General features: G+C 41.8%; 1 protein-coding gene across 1 annotated transcript in view; it reads left to right on the plus strand.

Annotated features, from left to right (window-relative positions):
• Nucleotides 1–18,964, plus strand: part of LOC121149179 (zinc finger protein 33B-like) — a 30,961-nt gene extending 11,997 nt beyond the window's left edge. The window contains exons 2-4 of the mRNA XM_040969656.1: nt 10,521–10,647; nt 11,851–11,940; nt 16,674–18,964. Of these exons, the coding sequence (XP_040825590.1) occupies nt 10,521–10,647; nt 11,851–11,940; nt 16,674–18,319 (1,863 nt within the window). The 3' untranslated portion in view covers nt 18,320–18,964. The remainder of the gene's footprint in view (nt 1–10,520; nt 10,648–11,850; nt 11,941–16,673) is intronic.
• The last annotated feature ends 1,352 nt before the right edge of the window (nt 18,965–20,316 follow it).

The following is a 20,316-nucleotide window of genomic DNA, read 5'->3' on the forward strand; positions in this document are numbered from 1 at the left end:
AGCTGGAGGCTTAGGGGATTGTCTGAGTCTTCTGCGTGGCAGGGTCATAGTTATAGTTGTAGTGTGGCTTTCCTTACTTCTAGGAGAGACGTGTAGTTCCCAGCAATGTCTCCCCAGATCTGTGTAATCTTTTCACTGATCTACCTTATCCCTCAAGCAATTCCCTTGTCTGTTATTGCTGGGGTCCCTGCAGTAGGTGTGAATGGCACGAAGGTGTGAAGAGAACAGCTCCCCTGCTTGACAGGGCCTGGGGGAGCTCCCAGCTGTTGTGTCTCTCTGACCACCTTGACACAGTTTCACCCTCTTTTGCCTGGACACTCAACCAACCCACTAAGAATTCTATAATCTATTGAGACATTGTTTGCCCCTGTGAGATGGCTTTTGCAACCAACGTGAGCTTGAGAGTTAATGTTATTGATAATGTCTTGGTGAGTGGGCCTTTAACTGCGCATAGGAGTACAATTAAACCCATGCCGATTCTGGACACCTTATTGTGTGCCTACCCATTGCCCTGAAATCTGGCCCAGACATATAGCATGCCTTCTGGGAAATGGCTTGATAAGAATTTTATAAACTAATGGAAGTGATGGGAGTATGAGCAGAAACTGCTATGGTAAAAAAAATATATAGCTACTGTGACCCTAAGGGCTAGCCTGTCTTTGCAACTTTTTAAAACATTAAAAAAAAATGTAGCTGTTTTAGCCGCTTTTATAATTTTTTTAACTAGAGGAAATATAGGGCGATTTTATTAACATCACAGAGATATACTTTTGATTGTTGTTTGATTGTTTCTGAGGTTGTAGAGCCTGCAGTCATAGGGGAATTTAATGTTTGAAACTTTTGTCTTAGATCTTTATGTTTTCTCTCTTTTAATGTATTTCTCCCACTAAGTGATAGATAAGTTAGGAAAATAAAGTGTAGTAGGAATGTTTTACTGATCCATCTGTGCTTTGGCCTTGGAGTTCTGGCAGTCACCTAATGGCTACTTCTGAAGAATGAGTAACGGCTTGCTTTAAAGAAACTGATTATAGGGCCCGTCGCGGTGGTGCAGTTGTTAAGGTCCTCGCCTTGCACGCCCGGGATCCCATATGGACACCGGTTCTAATCCCGGCAGCCCCGCTTCCCATCCAGCTCCCTGCTTGTGGCCTGGGAAAGCAGCAGAGGACGGCCCAAAGCTTTGGGACCCTGCATCCGCGTGGGAGACCTGAAAGAGGCTCCTGGCTTCGGATTGGCATAGCATCAGCCGTTGCACTCACTTGGGGAGTGAAACATCGGATGGAAGATCTTCCTCTCTGTCTCTCCTCTCTGTATATCCACCTTTTCAATAAAAATTAAAAAAAAATCTTTTTTTTTCAAAAAGAAACTGATTATAGTAACCTACAGAATTATCTTTAAGAGCAGTTGGTTGACCATGAATTAAAAATTAATTCAACATCTGTACATGCTGGTTTAGTTCTGAAGTTAAAGATGGTAAATCAAATGTTTGCACAGAGGCTTGTGATGTGTCTGAGTAAATAAAAAGGACACCTTCTTCTTGAGCTCTAGCAAGAGGGCACCGAGTGACAGTGTCTGTGTCTTTTCTTATCGCCGACTCCACGCATCCTTCTCGAGCGCCGTACTCTGCTGGAGCTGGACTCCGGCATGTTATACTCTCTGGAATTTGGCTTGAAAAGGAATGAGTGATTCAGTGCTTCCAGGACCACAATCTAGATCATGCACAGGCTATGGCATCCCAAAACCAGTTCACAGGACTAAGAACATAGCTCATATTGTTCTGGAATTGTGACCTGAAGTTGTTTCGTCCAGACGCACGTGGTCATGGCCAGTATGTAAGTCCAGTTGGTGAGTTTGTGCATGCCCACCTAGTGGCATAGAGCAGAACTAGAGGTCGTATCTGCTGGCATCGGCTTTCAGATACCTGCTTTCAGGGTCTTCTTGGTTTCACTAGCCCTGCACTGAGTTTTTAAGATATGCTTTTGTGGTCATATTCGTGTCCTGCTTTCCAGTTAATTGCTTCTTGCTTTGTGCCCAACATTGTAGGCAAGGTGGAAAAGGCAATCCTCTGGCTACCCTGGCTGACACTAAGTTGGATTCTCCTAGATCTCAAAGCCAAATGGCTGTGGAATCTTTTACAGATGTACACCAGATGTGTGTGAGGTTGGGAGTCATGCAGACCAAAATATCCGTCATACCAGGGAGCAGTTCTTTACCTGACCGCAGTGAAGATCTGGAAGCTCCAGCCGCTCATACAGGGCTAGACATGGGTGTTATCTGGTGCTTGGTCTCATTGCAGTAGGACTGACATGGGCTTCGAGGGAAAGTTCTAAACTCACATCCCCACCTTTGGTGTAGTGTGGTTAAAATCTGATTCCTGAGCAGTCAGTTTGGACTCCCGTATATCTAACTAGGTAGGACACAAAGATTAGTTACTCCTCTCTAAGGTATTGAAGATTTTTCTGCACACCCCTCCTAAAACTGTTCTGCCCCTCAATTGTTAACATATGGCTTGTTTGAAGTATAAACCTGTTTGGACTATCTTAAATTTCACGTGATTCAGTAGAAATCATGCTTGAATACTTTAAGCTGCTAGATATATAAATGGAAATAGACACGAGACAGCTGAATAGTACCATATAACTATTTTAAGGTGTATAGCAGCCAGTTGTATATAAACTATAATTTGAGATGTCAATGAAGTAGTTACAGGATGTGGTTAAGAACTTGCATTTTCTAACATACTGGTCACTCAATACAATGTCAGTTAACTTCATTTTATTGTAAATTGTTGTTGAAATTGTGTAGGGGCTTTTTCATTGGAGGGGATGATATTCTGCCAGCCCTTTTTTCAGACCAGGGATGGTTTCCCAAAGAAACTGTTGAACTTATCTGGACAATAAGATGCTGGACTCTCTGCATGGTCCATGCCTGCAATGAAGAAATCCTGACTGGTTATGATCTGCACTACTGTAACAATGTGGAGGAATTCAGTGTGGGGGGAGGTATTGGGAAAGGGTTGTTTTGGTTTTGAAACTGTGTCATAAAATAAAATAAATGTAGTTGAAAGGAAGGAAAGAAAAAAGAAAAGGGAGGAAGGAAAGAAAAAAGAAACTTCTTGCAATGCTGGCATCCCAGTAGTGGACACCAGGTTGAGTCCTTGCTCCTCTTTCAATCCAGCTTCCTGCTAATGCCCCTTGCAGAACAGTGGAAGATGATCCAAGTACTTGCACCCCTGTCACCCACATGGGAGACCCAGAGGAAGTCCTGGTTGTCTGGCTTTGGCCCTGCTCAGCCTTTGCTGTTGCTGCTATTTGCAAAATAGACAGCAGACAGAAAAACTGTGCATGTCTCCTTGTTCAGTCGCTCTCTTGTTGAAATCTTTCAAATAAATAAATCATTCTTTCTTAAAAAAAGAAAAAATTGACTCCTGGAGCCCATGCTATAGCATAGTGTTAAGCCTCTGCCTGCAGTGCATTCATCCCATTTGGGCAATGGGTTGAGTTTTGGCTGCTCCACTTTCAATCCAGCTCCCTGACAGTGGCCTGGTAAACAGCCAAGGGTGATGCCCCAAGTGCTTGGACCCCTGTACCCACATGGGACACCTGGAAGACATTTCCGGGTCCTGGCTTTGGACTGATCCAGTTCCAGCCACTGTGTCCATTTAGAGAGTGAACCAACAGATGTGTGTTTATGTGTGTGTACGTGTGTGCAGTTCTTTCTCTCTTACTCTTTTAAATAAAAATAAAGTAAATCTTTTAGAAAAAAATCTGACTGCTTTGTGCCTTATGTGGGAAGTTGGATGGTAGAAGCAGTTCCTTGGCCACACAAGCTGACTTCTAGGCTGCATATCTGAATTTCTTGTCACCACCAGCTTTGTGTAGTTTTAGGGTTGTGTCACTATACCTGACCAAGGCTGCTGCTCAAGTCAACGGGAGCAGTTGTGTCCACCTGAATGCAGTTCTCCCTTAGTGGTAGCCCTCATGTAGTGGCTCCATCTGTGAGAAGTAGCCTAGAAATATTGACTTTGAGACTTTATATAAAATGTTAGGCATGGGCAGAGTTCTGAGGCAAAGTCCTTTGTTTCATTGACCACACTACTTCCCAGCAACTGGACTCCTGTTCTGTCTTCCATAGGTTTAGGAAGAGGTTGGTAGGACAGTCCCTTGGCTGACTGGCTAAGGAAGACCCAAGGGAATCCATCAGCAGGTAATGACCTTGAGTAGGGAAGGTAGGGCACTTTCAAGCACTTGGTTCTCCCATCACAGGCATATTACTGGTTTTAGAATCATAGATCTAGATAAGCCAACCCTGCTTTCTGCTTGCCAGTGGAATTCATGGAGTCTTTCTGTGTTCTACCTGGAGCTGAGAGAGTTAGGTTATTGTTATATTAAAGCAAGGATGTGATTTTGTGTCTGGGTTTCTTACCAACTTGATGTCTCTGTGGGAAGGTGGTTGCAGGATCATCTTACACAGTTGCCATTTTTTGGTTTGTTTGTTTTTATGAATTATTCCACACTGTTACAATTTTTTAACAAATGTAGTGGCCATTAACTGAGATAAACTATCATTTTGCTTTGCATTTGTCTGTCCTAAAGGTTTAAGTCTGAAATGCACAAATTATCTGATTTAGCAAGTTATATTTGTACTTCCTAGTTACAGTTGCTATAACTGAGTGATAGTAGTTAAGCAACATTGTTAATACATATTCAGACACTTGATACTATTTAGACATTTTGTGTTTATGCCAATTTACTATTTACACTGCTTTAATACCTTGGCATTTAGTATACCAGGCTACTCTCCTTAACTTCTTGTTAATCTCACTGCTATTTTGTTTTGTCCTGAAGTTGATCATTTTACCAGTTAGAGACAGGATCCTTTGTCTTTAACATTGTCTGACTTCATCTTGGAGGGGAAACATTATGTTATATATATGTGATCATTACAGCTTCTTCTCAGGTGGGACATGTGTCAGTTCTGCTTACAAGTCACCAATGAAAGCAAAGCCAGTGCAAGACTACAGATCTGCGTATGTAAGCTCCACTGCAATAGGATATTTAATCCTTCTGCATTAAAAAGCATCACAGAATTTATATGAAGCCTTGCTCAACTCCCATATGAATTTAATCAGAGGTGGCTTTTGGTTTTTAGTTTTTTTTTTTTTTTTTGAAAGGCAGATATACAGAGAGAAAGATCTTCCATCTGTTGATTCACTCTTCAAGCAGCCACAACAGTTGGCAGCTAAGCTTATCTGAAGCCAGGAGCCAGGAGCTTCTTCCAGGTGTCCCACGCGGGTGCAGGGTCCCAATGCTTTGGGCCGTTCTTGACTGCTTTCCCGGGCCACACGTAGGGAACTAAATGGGAATTGAGGCAACCAGGACACTAATCGGCACCCATATGGGATCCCAGCGTATGCAAGGTGAGGATTTTAGCCAATAAGCTATCATGCTAGGGCCCAGAGGTGGATCCTTATGGAAGTAAATGATGTTTAATGAAATCATGTGTGTGGGAACCAAATTTAATACGGTTAGTAGATTTAAATGAAGGAAGAAAATGCTGTCTCTTTTTAAAGATTTTTTTATTTGAAAGGTAGATTTATAAAGATGGAGAGACACAAAGAGATGTTTCATCTGCTTGTTTTATACCCTAACTGGCCACAATAGCTAGAGCTAGTCTAGTCCAAAGCCAGGAACAAAGCTTCTTCTGGGTCTCCCTCAGAAGAGGGAGCAGAGCATGCTCTGAGCATGCAGAGACCCAAGAACCTCAGCCATCTTTTGGTGCTTTTCCCAGCCTATTAGCAGGAAGCTGGATTGGAGGTGGAGCAGCTGGAACTCACACCAGTGCCAGCATTGTATGTCAGCACTGCAGAGGCTTAATCTGCTATGCCACAGCATTGGGCCCATGCTTTTAATTCAAGTCTTAGCTTGTCTTTGAGTCACTTTATATATTTATCATTTTGGTTAGCCCTGAAATCTGCTGCATTCCACATCTTTGTCTATCTCATCGTTCCTTCCTAAGTATAGGTCCTAAGTCCATTGTTCAGGTAGGTATCTCCATATATGTATATTTGACCCATAGAACTTCGAACATAGCTTGACCAGATTGTGCCTCATTATATTATGCTCGTGTTTTTATCCTTTTGTCCATTTCCAGTTCACAGCATCAGTCTCTGATGCAGACACACCTGTGCCAGTGCTCCCGTTCTTGCCCAATGCACAGAAGATTGTTACCTAATTATGACACTTCTGATTCTTCTTCCCTCTTTAAGATTGCTTTTCTATTCTGTATTGTTCTGCATCCTGATGCAGATGGTCATGTCCTACATTGTTTATTTCCTTGTCACTCTCCTGTGACAAGCCCTTCCTCATGATCTTTACAGGAAACTACTGTTGAAAATACAAATCTGATGAAGTAATTTAAATGTGAATGACTAGATAACCAGTTTCTTGAACAAGTTTACTGCCTTTATCTCTCTTCACAGCCTAGACATAATATATTTCTGTTGATGTAACCTATGTTCTTATTCTTTTGCAACCATACATTTATTGTCTCCTTCATGACAACACATTCTCGTAGAATATCTACATATTTGGCATTTCAGTAAAGCAAAACCTTACGGTACTTTTTTATTTGCTACCCTGATTATATATATATATATAAAGATTTATTTTTATTGGAAAGACACATATACAGAGAGGAGGAGAGACAATGATCTTCTGTCTACTGATTCACTCCCCATGTGGCCATAATGGCCAGAGCTGAGCCAATCTGAAGCTAGGAGCTTCTTCCAGGACTCCCACATGGGTGCAGGGTCCCAAAGCTTTGGGTCGTCCTCGATTGCTTCCCCAGGCCACAAGCAAGGAGCTGGATGGGAAGCAGGTTACAGCGATTAGAACTGTTGCCCAAGCAGCTCCCGATAGTGTGGCAGCTGTGGGTGGCGGCGGGGGGGGGGGGAACCTCTGCTGGGCCAGACCCAATGCTGGGGACTCAGGCCAAAGCCACTGCAGAAAGGCAGTGACCAAGTCCATGGCTTTGGTGCCAGGGTCTGCCTGCTGGCTGCCTGGTGGTGAACTCTGGTGTTTTTAGGATATGTAATTGCTGCCTAGGCACACCCATGAATAAGAACAGTGTTAGTGTAGGTGAGAGATGAATTCTAGGTGATTCCCAGTAATGGGGTCATGAAACTTTCAGGAAAGCATGGAGACTGAGACCTGATGATTTGGATGGGAGTGTCCATAAGATCTATTAGGGCCAGACTGATTCACTAGCCCAAATGAGAATCCTGAGATGGGCTGTTAGCATCGAGCATCACTGACTGCCATACACCAGTCCACACCAAAGCTATGGATGGGGGCCGATCTGGCAGAGCTAGGTACCAGTACCTGACTAGTGGTGGAATAGTGGACTGGTCACACTTGGCAGGTCAAGACACTAACCAGCACGTGAGAGAACCAGGTCTAGGGATAGATTCTGTGGGGGAAGTGTGGGCCCAACCCTGTGGAGATACAAGTCCCTCAGGTTAGCTCATGAGATGGGGTGGTGATGGGCTGAGCTAGGTGTGACCATGGCACCTGCCATCATTTATGGGTAAAGAAACAATGGCAATCTGGGCAGGTCAAGACAGCAGCACCCAAAGGTGCATCCTACAATAGGATGTGGGGTGGGCAGAGCTGCAACTGGAAGGGGACAGGCCAGGCAGGACCAAGTAAACCCCAGCTCACAATAAAGAATAGATTTCAGAATGGAGCACAGGTCATGCAGAACTAGGCTCTTACATGGAATGGTCTGCATGAGACAAGGATACTAGGCCACAGGCATTGAAGGCAAAGATTGAAACAGGTGGGGGTCTTAGCCAATTGGGTCAGAAGAACCACTGGCACACACGTAATCTAGCACTGGGAATACACTCGGTTGGGGAGCTGTGAGAGTACATCCTTGCTGGGTTGAGGTTTCCATGGGAGATTGCGGGGGCCAGAGTGGGGGCTGTGTTCTGGTCTGGATATGGCTGCAATCTCCCTTGGCACAACTGTGAACTGAGGCTGGGTACACCTAGCTGGATTAAATGCCAGCACCATCTTGTGCTCTGGAAAACCTGGATAGATATAGGACAGAGTAAGCTGGGTCTCTGTCCCTACTGAGCCATGTGTGAGCAGTATCTGGGTATGGATAAGTCTTGGTTGGGCTGAAACATCCAATATCAAGACCTGGAATGGATTGAAGGCCAGCAATGAGGGCTGACCCATAGAACCACCAGTATGTGCAAAATTTGGCATAGAGAGAGGTTCTGATAGAGGAGATTGGGCAGCTCCTCTTTTGGAACACAGTCCCTACAGGTGATCGCAAAAAACCATGATAGGGAGCAACCCAGACCAGGCCAGAGAAAGATACCCACCATCATACACATGGCAGAGGTCAGGGGCAGACCAGGCTGAACTAGTTCACTTCATCCACTGGCAAATCCAAGCAGCAGCATAGAGTGTGGGTCAGGCTGGTTCGGTCACGAAACAAACCTGCATATTATGGAATGCCAGGGTGGGGTGAGCCGTACCAGGTGTGGTTGCAGCACCCAAACAGCACAGGTGAGAACCAGGAAGGGAGGGGGCGGGGCCGGCAGGGGGAAAGTGGGCTCCACTGCTGGACAACCACTCAACTGGAGAGCATGAGTTGGGATGGGGGCAGACCAGACCAGGAAGGCTACAACTCCTGTGGGCCTCATGTGAGCTAGATCAGGGAAAAGCCAGGTTGGGCTGACTATTCCAAATGGTGCAAGCAAATATTAGAGTGGGTGGGGGTTGGTTTGGCTTAGCCACAGCATCAGCTGGCAGAGGTTGGCACTGGAGACTCTAATCTGTCAGATTCAACTCTAGAACCACCTGGAGAGTACATAATCTGCAAGTTGGAGTGGCCCAGTAGGGAAATTGTGGGCTCCTCCCGCTTGGGATACCACTCCCACTGGAGAGCACGAAAATCAGGACAGGGACTGGGGTGGCTAGTCAGAAAGGCACCTGCCAGCATGTATGTGGGCTGGATAGTAGGGTTGGTTGGGTTGAATTAAGCTTCAATGCCCGTTGACATGTACGAGAGATAAATAGGATGTGGGAGGAGATTGAACAGGTCTGGTACATAGTGGCAAGCATGGGAATCAGGGTAGGGGGCAAGCCTGGTGAGGGTTATGGAGAGTCGCCCCAAATAGGCTGCAGCTCCCACTGGTTTGTGTGCCGAATATGAAGAGGAGAGGATTGGGCTGGACTACAACACCCATCGGTTCATGTGCAAGACAGGGCTGGAAACAGAACTGATTCATCAATTGCAATGATCAGTATCTTTATAAGCTGATTGGGGTGATGGACTGTACCGGACCCTGTACTAGCAAACACACAAGAATCAGGTTTGGAATCACCTCAGACGGAGTTTCTTTGGAGATCCCTCTAACTGAACTGCTGATCTCAGAACCCCAACCCATGAAGAGACTATGTCAGCCAGTGGATTCTGAATAGATTTCATCGTGATTGGAACGGCAAGATTGGCAGCAATTCAGAACTGTTGAACTATCAAAAGTGTTTGAGCAGGACCCTTGGAGCATGCCTCACATCAGGGACCTGGGATGGATAGGAGGCTGGGTGGGGCTTCTTCCTTTGTTCTCCCCTGACCCCAGATACAGGGGGAAAAATGATGATATTAGTGTGGAAACAAGAGTCTTACCCACTTTCCTGTAACCCTTGACCCCTTCTACCCTAAGCAAGTAAGGTTAATTAAAACAAAAAAAAGGAATTCTTGCCCACCTGGGGTCCCAGCACATGCAAGGCAAGGACTTTAGCCAATAGGTTACCATGCCGGGCCCCTGATTTATATTTAACTTGCATCTAATTTTGTCTAGCATGTTATTTCACGTGAGTATTTCAGGTATTTAATACCTTTATGCTAGATCATAGTCTCTGTGGAGGAAGAAAACTTTTATTATGCTTATTTATCATGCTTATGCTAAGCAACAAGTCTATTTCCATGTCTATAATGGAAATACTGCGATAGTTTTAGTGATTGATAAATATCAGTATATTTCTAATGTGACCTTTTTCAAATATATAGGGTACAAAGTACACTTTTTTATAGATATATAAGATATACCTAGGAATTGGGCCCAGCATGGTAGCCCAGCAGCTAAAATCCTCACCTTGAATATGCCAGGATCCCATATGGGCACCGGTTTTAATCCTGGTGGTCCCCCTTTTCACCCAGCTTCCTGCTTGTGGCCTGGGAAAGCAGTCAGGGATGGCCCAAGGCATTGGTACCCTGCCACCCAGATGGGAGACCCAGAGGAGGAGGCTCCTGCTTCCTGGGTTCGGGTGGGCTCAGTTCCAGTTGTTGCGGTTGCTTGGGAAGTAGATCAATGGGTAGAAGGTCTTTCTCTGTCTCTCCTCTCTGTATGTCTGACTTTGCAGAGATACACTTAGGAATGAAGTCTGTTGTTTGATGTTGTTGTGAATCCCCGGGATAGTGAGTTGAGGAGAAATATGCCGTTGCAGGGCTTGGTGTCATTTGAGGATGTGGCTGTTGACTTTACCTGGGAAGAATGGCAAGACCTGGATGATACTCAAAAAACCCTCTACAGGGATGTGATGCTGGAGACATATAACTGCCTGGTATCTCTGGGTGAGTAAAAGTCTCAGTATTCCCAGGATCCACTGTGTTAATAACTATATGAATGCTTATGAAGTTTAATGCCAGTTAGGTTTACAGTTCCAGGCACTGAGGAATTTTGATATTCACTCCTCTCAAATGAAGAAGTGCTGTTGGTTCCCTGGAAGCCATGATATTGTCATTCTTCAAAGTACCCAAGTTAGTCATTTGGAAAAAGCCCTCCGTTATTTCCCATTAACAGGGCTCTGCATTCCTAAACCTGAGATGATATTGAAGCTGGAGCAAGGAGAAGAGCCCTGGGTGGTAGAAACCTTAAACCAGAGGCACCCAGGTCAGTCTGCAGAATGGACCAGGAGAATGGGAAGAGTAGATCCCAGCCAATACTGGCCGTGTTGAGTTGTTCTCAGTCATCTCTCCCTCCAGGTGCCACACCCGAAGACGGCTGGTCTCGTGCATCAGATACGTGCCTTCAACAGCCTCCAAGGATGGCTCTCACGTGGAAACCAAGCTCCTTGCCTTTTTTTTGTTGAGTATTTGCTTTGAAAACTTGAATTGCTCTATCACGCTTAGACTCTCACTTGACCCAGTACATTTTTTAGAAATACTCTTGCCTTTTTTCCTCCAGTCTGATAACCTGCTTTCTCCCAGTTGTTTATTCTTTAATTAGCTTCAATTTTTAAATTAAATTTCCTAATTAATTAATTATTTTAAAATTAGTGCTTGTTAATTGTGCAGCTCATACTTGCTAGTGCTTTTGAAATTACTGGGGTGACAACAGTCAGAGAAACATGTTTCCTTTCAAAGGGCTTAAATTAGTTTGAGAGAATAACAAATGCCTATAATTGTGGGATAGAAACCTCAATTATTTTCTAGGAAAGAAGAAAAGGTGGAATATTTTATTTTAGGAAATGCCCTCTAAGGAAAGGCAGAAGACTGCTTGTTAATTTTGGGCTACCTTAGTTTAGAGATGACTGTTTTCCCAAAAAAAATATGATTGGATGTGGTTAACAATAATGAGTATACATCTCTTTTGGAGATGCAACTTGGAAATACAATTTTCAGATGGGTATTGAAAACCAAAACCACAAGGGGAAGTATTATCAAATGATGGAGAAGCAGATCAAGATATGAGCTGTGCATAATATGACATCAGAAATGAATGAAGCTAGTAAGGATTCAGCAGAAGCAGTGTCTTACATGATTTCCCATTAACAGGGCAGTGCATCCCCAAACCCGAGGTGATCTTCAAATTGGAGCCAGAAGTTGAATTATGGATGGAAGAACCCCCAGACCAGAGCCCCCCAGGTCAGTCACTTCATATGGGTTAGGAAAGTCAGGAAAAACAGAACATAATAGGTGCTTCTTTTCTATCCCAGGTTCCCAGCAGGTCCTGGACCTGGGAGGAAAGCCAGAGGACATTTGTTCTCAGACTCACGAGAACCAAGGATTTATTTGGAAGGGTTCCAATTTATGTTTCAGAGCAGAGTTTTATGTTGTTATTTTTGACTTATTGAAAAATCATTGTAAAACGACAAAGAAAATGAGGACTGCATAAGAGATTCCACTTTCTCTGAAAGTCAGTGATAATTGAAGCTTTTTATAAACAAAAACTGCTAGAAATGAATTGTCAAGAAAGGTTTGATAAAAGGAAAACAAATAAAAATCTCATGGGTGTTGACTTTTATACAAGCCAGAAAAAGATTTTTTATGTATGACGGTGACATCCTGGATTATGAAAACAAATCCTTTAGACTGGCAGGGAATTTTTGCCCAAGGGGAAGATGACAGTTTCCTGTACTGCTGTGTTCCTAAGAAGCAGAGTTTATTGGTTAACGTAGGAATTTGAACAAAGTCCTTAGCTACGATGAGGAGAATTTTTTCATTTGTAAAGCATCATAGATGCTAACAACCATTCCTCTTTTTTACATCAAAGCTTGAGAATTTTTAGAAAGTATAAAAGTTCCACAATTATTTAACAGAGTATAGAAAAACAGCAGTTAAAATGAAACACATGTAGAGCAGATAATATAAACCTGCAGTTAGGCAGTAAGTAAATATTTTAACTTTCGTGTTTTTTTTTTTTGAGTGTCACTAACTTTCTTAAGTATGCAATTTCTTTTTTCCCACCTCCCCAGTGTATACTTACCTTTTTTAATTTGAAATTTATGGTATAATTCTGTGTAGTCTGGGATTTCCCTCCCCACATTTTCCACCCCTGATTGATTTTTCCCATAATGTCACAACTCTTCATAAGGAGTTAAAATTCCATCAGTGTGCTATGTAAGTGTGCCCCGACATTGCTGGTGCAGAAAATGTCAGACATCATCCCATTGCCCAGATATATCCATCACCTTCGTTGGTAGTCCATCTTCTGTGTGGAAACAGAGATACATGTAACATTGTGTCTTCATTTCTGGATATGGTAATCTCTCCATTACTCCACCATTATACATTCCTATTTGCATGATGGATTCCTTATATTAGAGAAAACATATGGTATTTCTCTTTTTGTGATTCACTTATTTCACTGAGCATAATCGTCTCTAGTTGGAACCACCTAATTGTAAATGGCATAATTTCATTCTTCTTAATGACTTGAATAATGTTCCATGGAGTAGATGTACCACAGTTTCTTTAGGCGCTCCTCTTTGGATGGGCATCTGGGTTGTTTCCTTGCCTTTGCTATTGTAGATTGTGCTGCTGTAAATATAGGATTACAGATCCCCTTCTCAAATGTAGTTTTAATTTCTTTTGGGTGTATTCCTAGGAGTGGGATAGCTGGCAGGTTTATTTGCAATTCTCTAAGCACTCTCCATACTGATTTCCATAGTGATTGTACTAGCCACCAGCAGTGAATGAGGGTACCCTTCTCCCTACATCCATGCCAGAAGTGTTGTTAGTTGAGTTCTGAATGTAGGCCAATCTGACTGGAGTTAGGTGGTACCTCAATGTGGTTTTCATTTGAATCTCTCTGATAATTAGGCAGCCTGAGCATCTTTTCATATGCGTGTTAGCCATTTGAATTTGTTCTTTTGAAAAATGTTAATTTCCTTTGCCCATTTTTTTCACAGGGTTTTTTTTTTTTTTTTTTTTTTTTTTTTTTTTTTACTGTCCCTGAGTTTCTGAAGCTCTTTTTAAATCCTGGATATTAGTCCTATATCACTTGTGTTGCAAAAATTTTCTCTCATTGTGTTGGTTTCTTCTTCACTTTGTTAATTATTTTCTTTGCTGTACAGAAGCTTTTTAGTTTAATATACTCCCATTTGTTCATTTCGGCTTTGACTGCCTGTGCTTTTGGTGTCTTTCTAAGAAGTCTTTCCTCGTTCGTATTTCTTGGAGTGTGCTTCCTGTGCTCTCCTTTACTAGTTTGATGGTTTCTGGGTGTAGAATTGGGTCCTTGACCTATTTAGAGCTGATTTTTGTATACTCTGACAGGTGTGGGTATTGTTTCTTTATTCAGCAAGCTGCGATCCTGTTGTCCCAATAGCATTTGTTGAATAGACTAGGATTCTTCCCTGGATTGTATTCAGTTTTCTTGTCAAAGATGAGTTGGCTATACCTGTATCGGTTCCCTTCTAGTGTTTCTATTCTGTTCCATTGATCTTCCTCTCTGTTTCTGTACCAGTACCAGATTGTTTTGATAACCACTGCTCTGTAGTTATGTCTTGAGGTCTGAATTTGTGATTCTTCCACCTTGATTTTTACTCTTCAGGATAGCTTTGGCCATTCCTGGTCATATGTGTTTCCAGATGAAATTTTGCATCACCTTTTCTATTTATGAGAAGAATGTTGTTGGGATTTTGATTGGGATTGCATTGAACCTGTATATTGCTTTTGGTAATATGGATGTTTGGAATATATTTATCCTGCCAGTCCAGGAACATAGTAAGTTTCTCCATTTTTCAGTATCTTCCTTTTTAAATGTTTTATAATTTTCACCATAGAGGTCTTCCACATAACCTCTCTAGCTTAATACATAGGTATTGAAGATTCCTCTCTGCTATTTTAAAAGGGACTGTATTTACAATTTCTTTCTCAGCCATGGAATTATTTGTGTACACTAGTGCCACCAATTTCTGTTCATTAATTTTGTATCCTGCCACCCTGCCAAAGTCTCTTATGGATATCTGTAGTCCCTTGACTGAATCTTTTGGTTCTCCTATGTGGAGAATCATGTTATCTGCAGGTAGAGATAATTTCAGTTCCTCATTTTCAATTTGGATTCCTTTAATTCCTTTTTATTGCATAATAGTTCTGGCAAGAACTTCTAATACTATATTGAAGAGTAATGGTGACAGTGGACATGCCTGTCTAGTTCCAGATTTTAGTGGAAAGTCTTCCAGTCTTTCCCCATTTAGAATAATGCTGGCATTGAATTTTTTGTAAACTGCTTTGATTGTATAGTAGAATTTTCCTTCTATGCCTATCCTGATTGTGTTGTAGAATATTCCTTATATGCCTATCTTGGTTAAGGTTTTCAGCATGAAGTGGTGTTGGGTTTTATCAAATGCTTTCTCTGTATCTACGGAATAATCATATGGTTTTTATTTTTCAATTTATTCATGTGATGTATCACATTTATTGATTTGCAATGTTAAACCATCCCTGCATGCCTGGGATGAATCCCACCGGGTCCAGGTGAAAGATCTGCCTGATGTGTTGTTGGATCCTGTTGGCTAATATTTTATTGAGGATCTTTGCATGTATGTTCATCAAGGATATTGATCTATAGTTCTCTTTTTCTGTTATTTCTCTATCTGGCTTTGGTATTAAGGTGATACTGGCTTCATAGAGTTAGGGAGAATTGCTCCTCTTTCTAGTTTTTTGAAAAGCTTGTGGAGGATTGGTGTAAGTTCCTCTTGAAATGGGGCCCAGCAGTATGGCCAAGTGGCTAAAGTCCTCGCCTTGATTGTGCCTGGGATCCCATATGGGTGCCGGTTCTAATCCCAGCAGCTCCACTTCCCATCCAGCTCCCTGCTTGTGGTCTGGGAAAGCAGTCGAGGCGGCCCAAAGCTTTGGGACCCTGCTACCCATATGGGAGACCTGGAAGAAGTTCCTGGATCCTGGCTTTACTCTGTGAATGGTTTGAGAAGAAGCATGTTATAATTTTTTTTTCATGCGGCTTGTTTTTGTTATGTTGCCTATGATGTTCAATTCTGGAGAAGGTTTCATGCGCTGATAAAAAAAAAAAAAGTGTATTCTCTGTCTGTAGAATGAAAGGTTCGGTAGATATCAACTAAATCCATTTGCTCTAGAGTTTGGGTGAGTTCTGTTGTTTCTTAGCTGAGTTTATGTTTTTGTGATCTGTCCATTGATGTTAATGGATATTAAGGTTACCCATTATGATTATTGGAGTGTATTTCTCCTTTTAAGTCCATTAATATTTGTTGTATGTAGGTAGATGTCTTGGCTTTGGGTGCATATATATTTATTACGGTGATCTCTTCTTGCTGAATGTATCTTTTGATCATTATATGGTGTTTTCCTTCAGCTCTTTGAACGTTTTTCACATCAAAGTTTATATTATCTGATAAAACAATGGTTACACCCGCACGATTTTCCTTAGCATTTGCTTGGAATATCTTTTTCCATCCTTTCGTTTTCAGTTTCCTCTGATCTTTGTTAGTGAGATGTGCCATTCTTGCCTCTTCCCTGTGTCCAGGTGGTCTCCAGGTACCTCCCTGTTGACTGCCTGACCCCTATCTTTTTCTGTATTCTGCTCTCTGTTCTTTACCCTGTCTGATGGTTCTCTGTCATCTTGAACATGTCTGTATCCTTTGCTGCCATCTTAATTCTCCTTGATTATTAAAATAGTTTTACTTTTGTAACAATGGTAAAAGAAGAAATTGAAGGCGAGAAAAATATGATTCAGCATTGGAAAAAATATGAAGCGTAATTTTTTCTTTAGTTTATAGGAAGAAATCAGTGTTTATTCAAAAGTTTCTAGCTTCTAGCGTGAGAAGAAAGTTTGCATACATGAGCATTCTGTAAGAAAGTAGTTGGATTTCATTTATGACTGTGATATTTTCTTATTTTAGATGTCCAGAATGTGGATCATGTAATTGAGACCATCCAGGAAAATCAAGATAGACACTTGTGGACGGTTGTAATGACTAATAGCAAATCTACAACCAAGCAGAGACTTGAATTTGGAAAACCATTCAATTTTAATTCAAGCCACATTTCTGAACTGATTATAAATAATGAAAACTACTTGGACAATGAGAATAAAGAGTTAATTATGTGTCAAAATAAGAATATCTCTAGTGATGCTGGAAAGATGCATGGTCGAGAGAAATCTGATAACCATGACAGAACTGAAATTTTTTTCAGATGTCCTGAGTATATTGGTAAGCATCAAAATAAGCATTGTGAGTGTGAATTTAGAGGACAAGTGAGAACTTTCAGCACAGAGGCAATGTTTTTTATCCCCAGGAGGCTTCATAGGGAAGAGACCTCATATAAATATAAGAAATATGGAAAAACTTCTGGTAAGTCAGCTTTCATCATACAAGAGACAACTCAGGTGGAAGGGAAAGCTTTTGAACATGGCATGTGTGGAAATACCTATATAAAGCCTAAACTCACTGATCATCAGAAAATATATATAGGGGAGAAATCCAGTAAATGCACTGAGGGACCCTTGATTCTGAAAGCACCCATTACAAGCCATCAGGGAACACACACACCTCAGAAGCCATATATATCTAATGAGTTTAGAATATCTTTTCATTTGAAATCAAACCACAGAACTGATACAGAAGACAAATGCAGCGGTTGTAACAAATATATGAAATACTTCTTCCAGATTTCTGACCTTGTTTTACAACGTAGAACAAGAGAGAAGCCCCATAAATGTAACGACTGTAGGAAATCATTCTATCGTAAGTCAGACCTCACTGTGCATCAGAGAACTCACACGGGAGAGAAACCGTATGAATGTAATGAATGTAGCAAAACCTTTTGCCAGAAGTCAAACCTCAGCAGTCATCAGCGAACACACACAGGAGAAAAGCCCTATGAGTGTATTGAATGTAGTAAATCTTTTTACCAGAAGTCAGACCTCATTGTGCATCACAGAACTCACACAGGAGAGAAGCCCTATGACTGCAGTAAATGTATGAAGTCTTTCTCCCGTAAATCAGATCTCACCGTCCACCAGAGAACTCACACGGGAGAGAAACCTTATGAGTGCAATGGATGTGGGAAATCATTCAACCAAAAGTCAAACCTTATCAGACATCAGAGAACACATACAGGAGAGAAACCCTATGGATGTAATAAGTGTGACAAATCTTTCTACCAGAAGTCAAATCTTATGTTACATCAGAAAACTCACACAGGTGAAAAACCTTATGAATGTAAAGAATGCAGGAAATCTTTCTACCAGAAATCAGACCTCACTATACATCAGAGAATTCACACAGGAGAGAAGCCCTATGAATGTAATGAATGTAGCAAAACTTTCTGCCGGAAGTCATACCTCAGCAGTCATATGAGAATCCACACGGGAGAGAAACCACATGAGTGTAAGGAATGTAGAAAATCGTTCTCCCGTAAGTCTGACCTCACTGTCCACCAGAGAACTCACACGGGAGAGAAACCTTATGAGTGTAATGAATGTAGGAAAACCTTTTGCCAGAAATCACACCTCAGCGTGCATCAGAGAACACACACAAGGTAGCAGTCCTATTACTGTAGTAGAAAGTATTTCAACAGAAGTCAAATCTCAACAGGCTGGAGAGACTTCATTTAAGAATGAAACCCTATGTATATGAAAAAAAAGAAGAAAACAACACTTTGGTAAACTTCAGAGAACTTGCTGGGGAGAACTACGTGGGAAAGAATGTAATCTTCAGAAACCAGATTTGTATGTGAGTAATAATAGCAACATTTAACAAAAGCACTACATAATGGTATAATGGACAATATACCCAAACCTGGAAGAAAGCATAAATGACCATGTAGTCCAGTGAGACATATATGAAAGTCAAGATGCCTTGGTGATCATATATAATTGAAAGTCAATGCGAATAAAGATGGAAGGAATTGTTTACAGTATGTATTCCCCAAACTTATTGTTTGTACTTTATACCACATAGAAATAAATATTCTGGCAAATATTCCAGTGTATTTGTAGTGTGTTTGTATTATAACACTAAATTAATGGATTACAAACACATCCACTTAATAAAATCTGGGAGAAGTTTGGCACTCTTCTACATCAGAAAATTTACACAGGAAAAAAAAAACTGTGATGTCACTTTTGAAAACCAAATCAATTTAAGATTAATAGAAATTAAGAGCAGAAACAATGCTCAGGTTTATATGATGTTTTTAAAGTAGGGCAACAGAATAAAAACAGTAAATATACAAAATGAAACATTTCAACAATTTGTAATGAATGTAAATTTATATTTTGTATAAACACTTGAATTGTATAATTGTTGGAGAGATTTTGATGTAATGGACTGGTAAGAGGCACCATTTGTGAGGAAAGGACAGCTAGTGCAAAGGCCTGCTCCAGCCAAGTTTGGAGCTCGAGAAGGGAGTGTGGATTCGGGATTTTAAAAAAGATAAGATGGACCACTACAATTTTAAGATCATAATGGATAATGCAAGAAAGCTGTCCCCTTTATACAGAAGCAGTCACAAATTCTCGCAGACTTTTTACGTCATGGTCAAATGAGTGTTTCCAAAGATAATTCTGCAGATTGCTTCACCTTAAAGTAGGGCATTATCCATTCTGACCCTGCAGTCAGGAATTCCTCAATAGACAGCACATATCAATCGGTAACACATTAAATTAAAGGAGAAAATGTATCACAGAAGGAAAAACCTGAAGATCGCAAACAAAAAGCCTTAAAGATCCTCACTTCAGCCATGGGCTTAACAACCCTAGATTAGTCTAAAAGCATGCTTTACATTGTAAAACCATTCTTGAGCTCTTTGAGCCATATGGTCAATGGGGGCGGCTGAGATGGCATGAATTGTTGAATGCCTATTTACCAAGACATTATCAGCAACATCAACTCCCATGCTCACATTGGTTGTAAAAAAACAAATCGCAGGAGCAAACAACTATGCCTATGGCTTTGTAGGGGGGCAAATATGCAGGGCCAAGCCAACCTTACCTCACTGGCATATATCTCACAAATACCAGATGGCATGAGACTTGGAGGGGAACAGACAGAGCAAGGCAAGGTTCCAGCACCTGCCAGTGAGTGGAAGGAATTGGGGTAGGCTGCTTAGGTCAGGCTACAGCATCTAAACACGAAGGTCATGACAGGTGAGGAATTTGGCCAAGCTGGGTCAGAGCAACCACTGCCAGGTGCAAGATCTACAGTTGGGAACACACCTGATTGATACGTCCTGGCTGGTTGGGGTTTCTACTGATAGGCATAGGACTGGAATGGGAGCCTTGTTCTGGTCTGGATATGGCTACAGCATACCTTGGCACAAGTGAACTGGGGCTGGGTGTGCTGGGCTGGTGAGACCCAGCACCCACTGGTGCTTGTGAGGACCAGAATAGGTGTAGGACAAGCTAGGCTGGGCTTTGCCCCTGCTGAGCCAAATGTGAGCTGTGTCTGTGTGTGCACCAGGCTAGACTGGGATGTAGTACCCAACAACACTAACCAGAATGGATTGAAAGCCTGTCAGGAAAGGCCATTATTCCTGCTA

The sequence above is a fragment of the Ochotona curzoniae genome, unplaced genomic scaffold (genome assembly GCF_017591425.1).
Source record: "Ochotona curzoniae isolate NIBS_2020 unplaced genomic scaffold, NIBS_Ocur_1.0 scaffold_4701, whole genome shotgun sequence".
NCBI classification, from domain to species: domain Eukaryota; kingdom Metazoa; phylum Chordata; class Mammalia; order Lagomorpha; family Ochotonidae; genus Ochotona; species Ochotona curzoniae.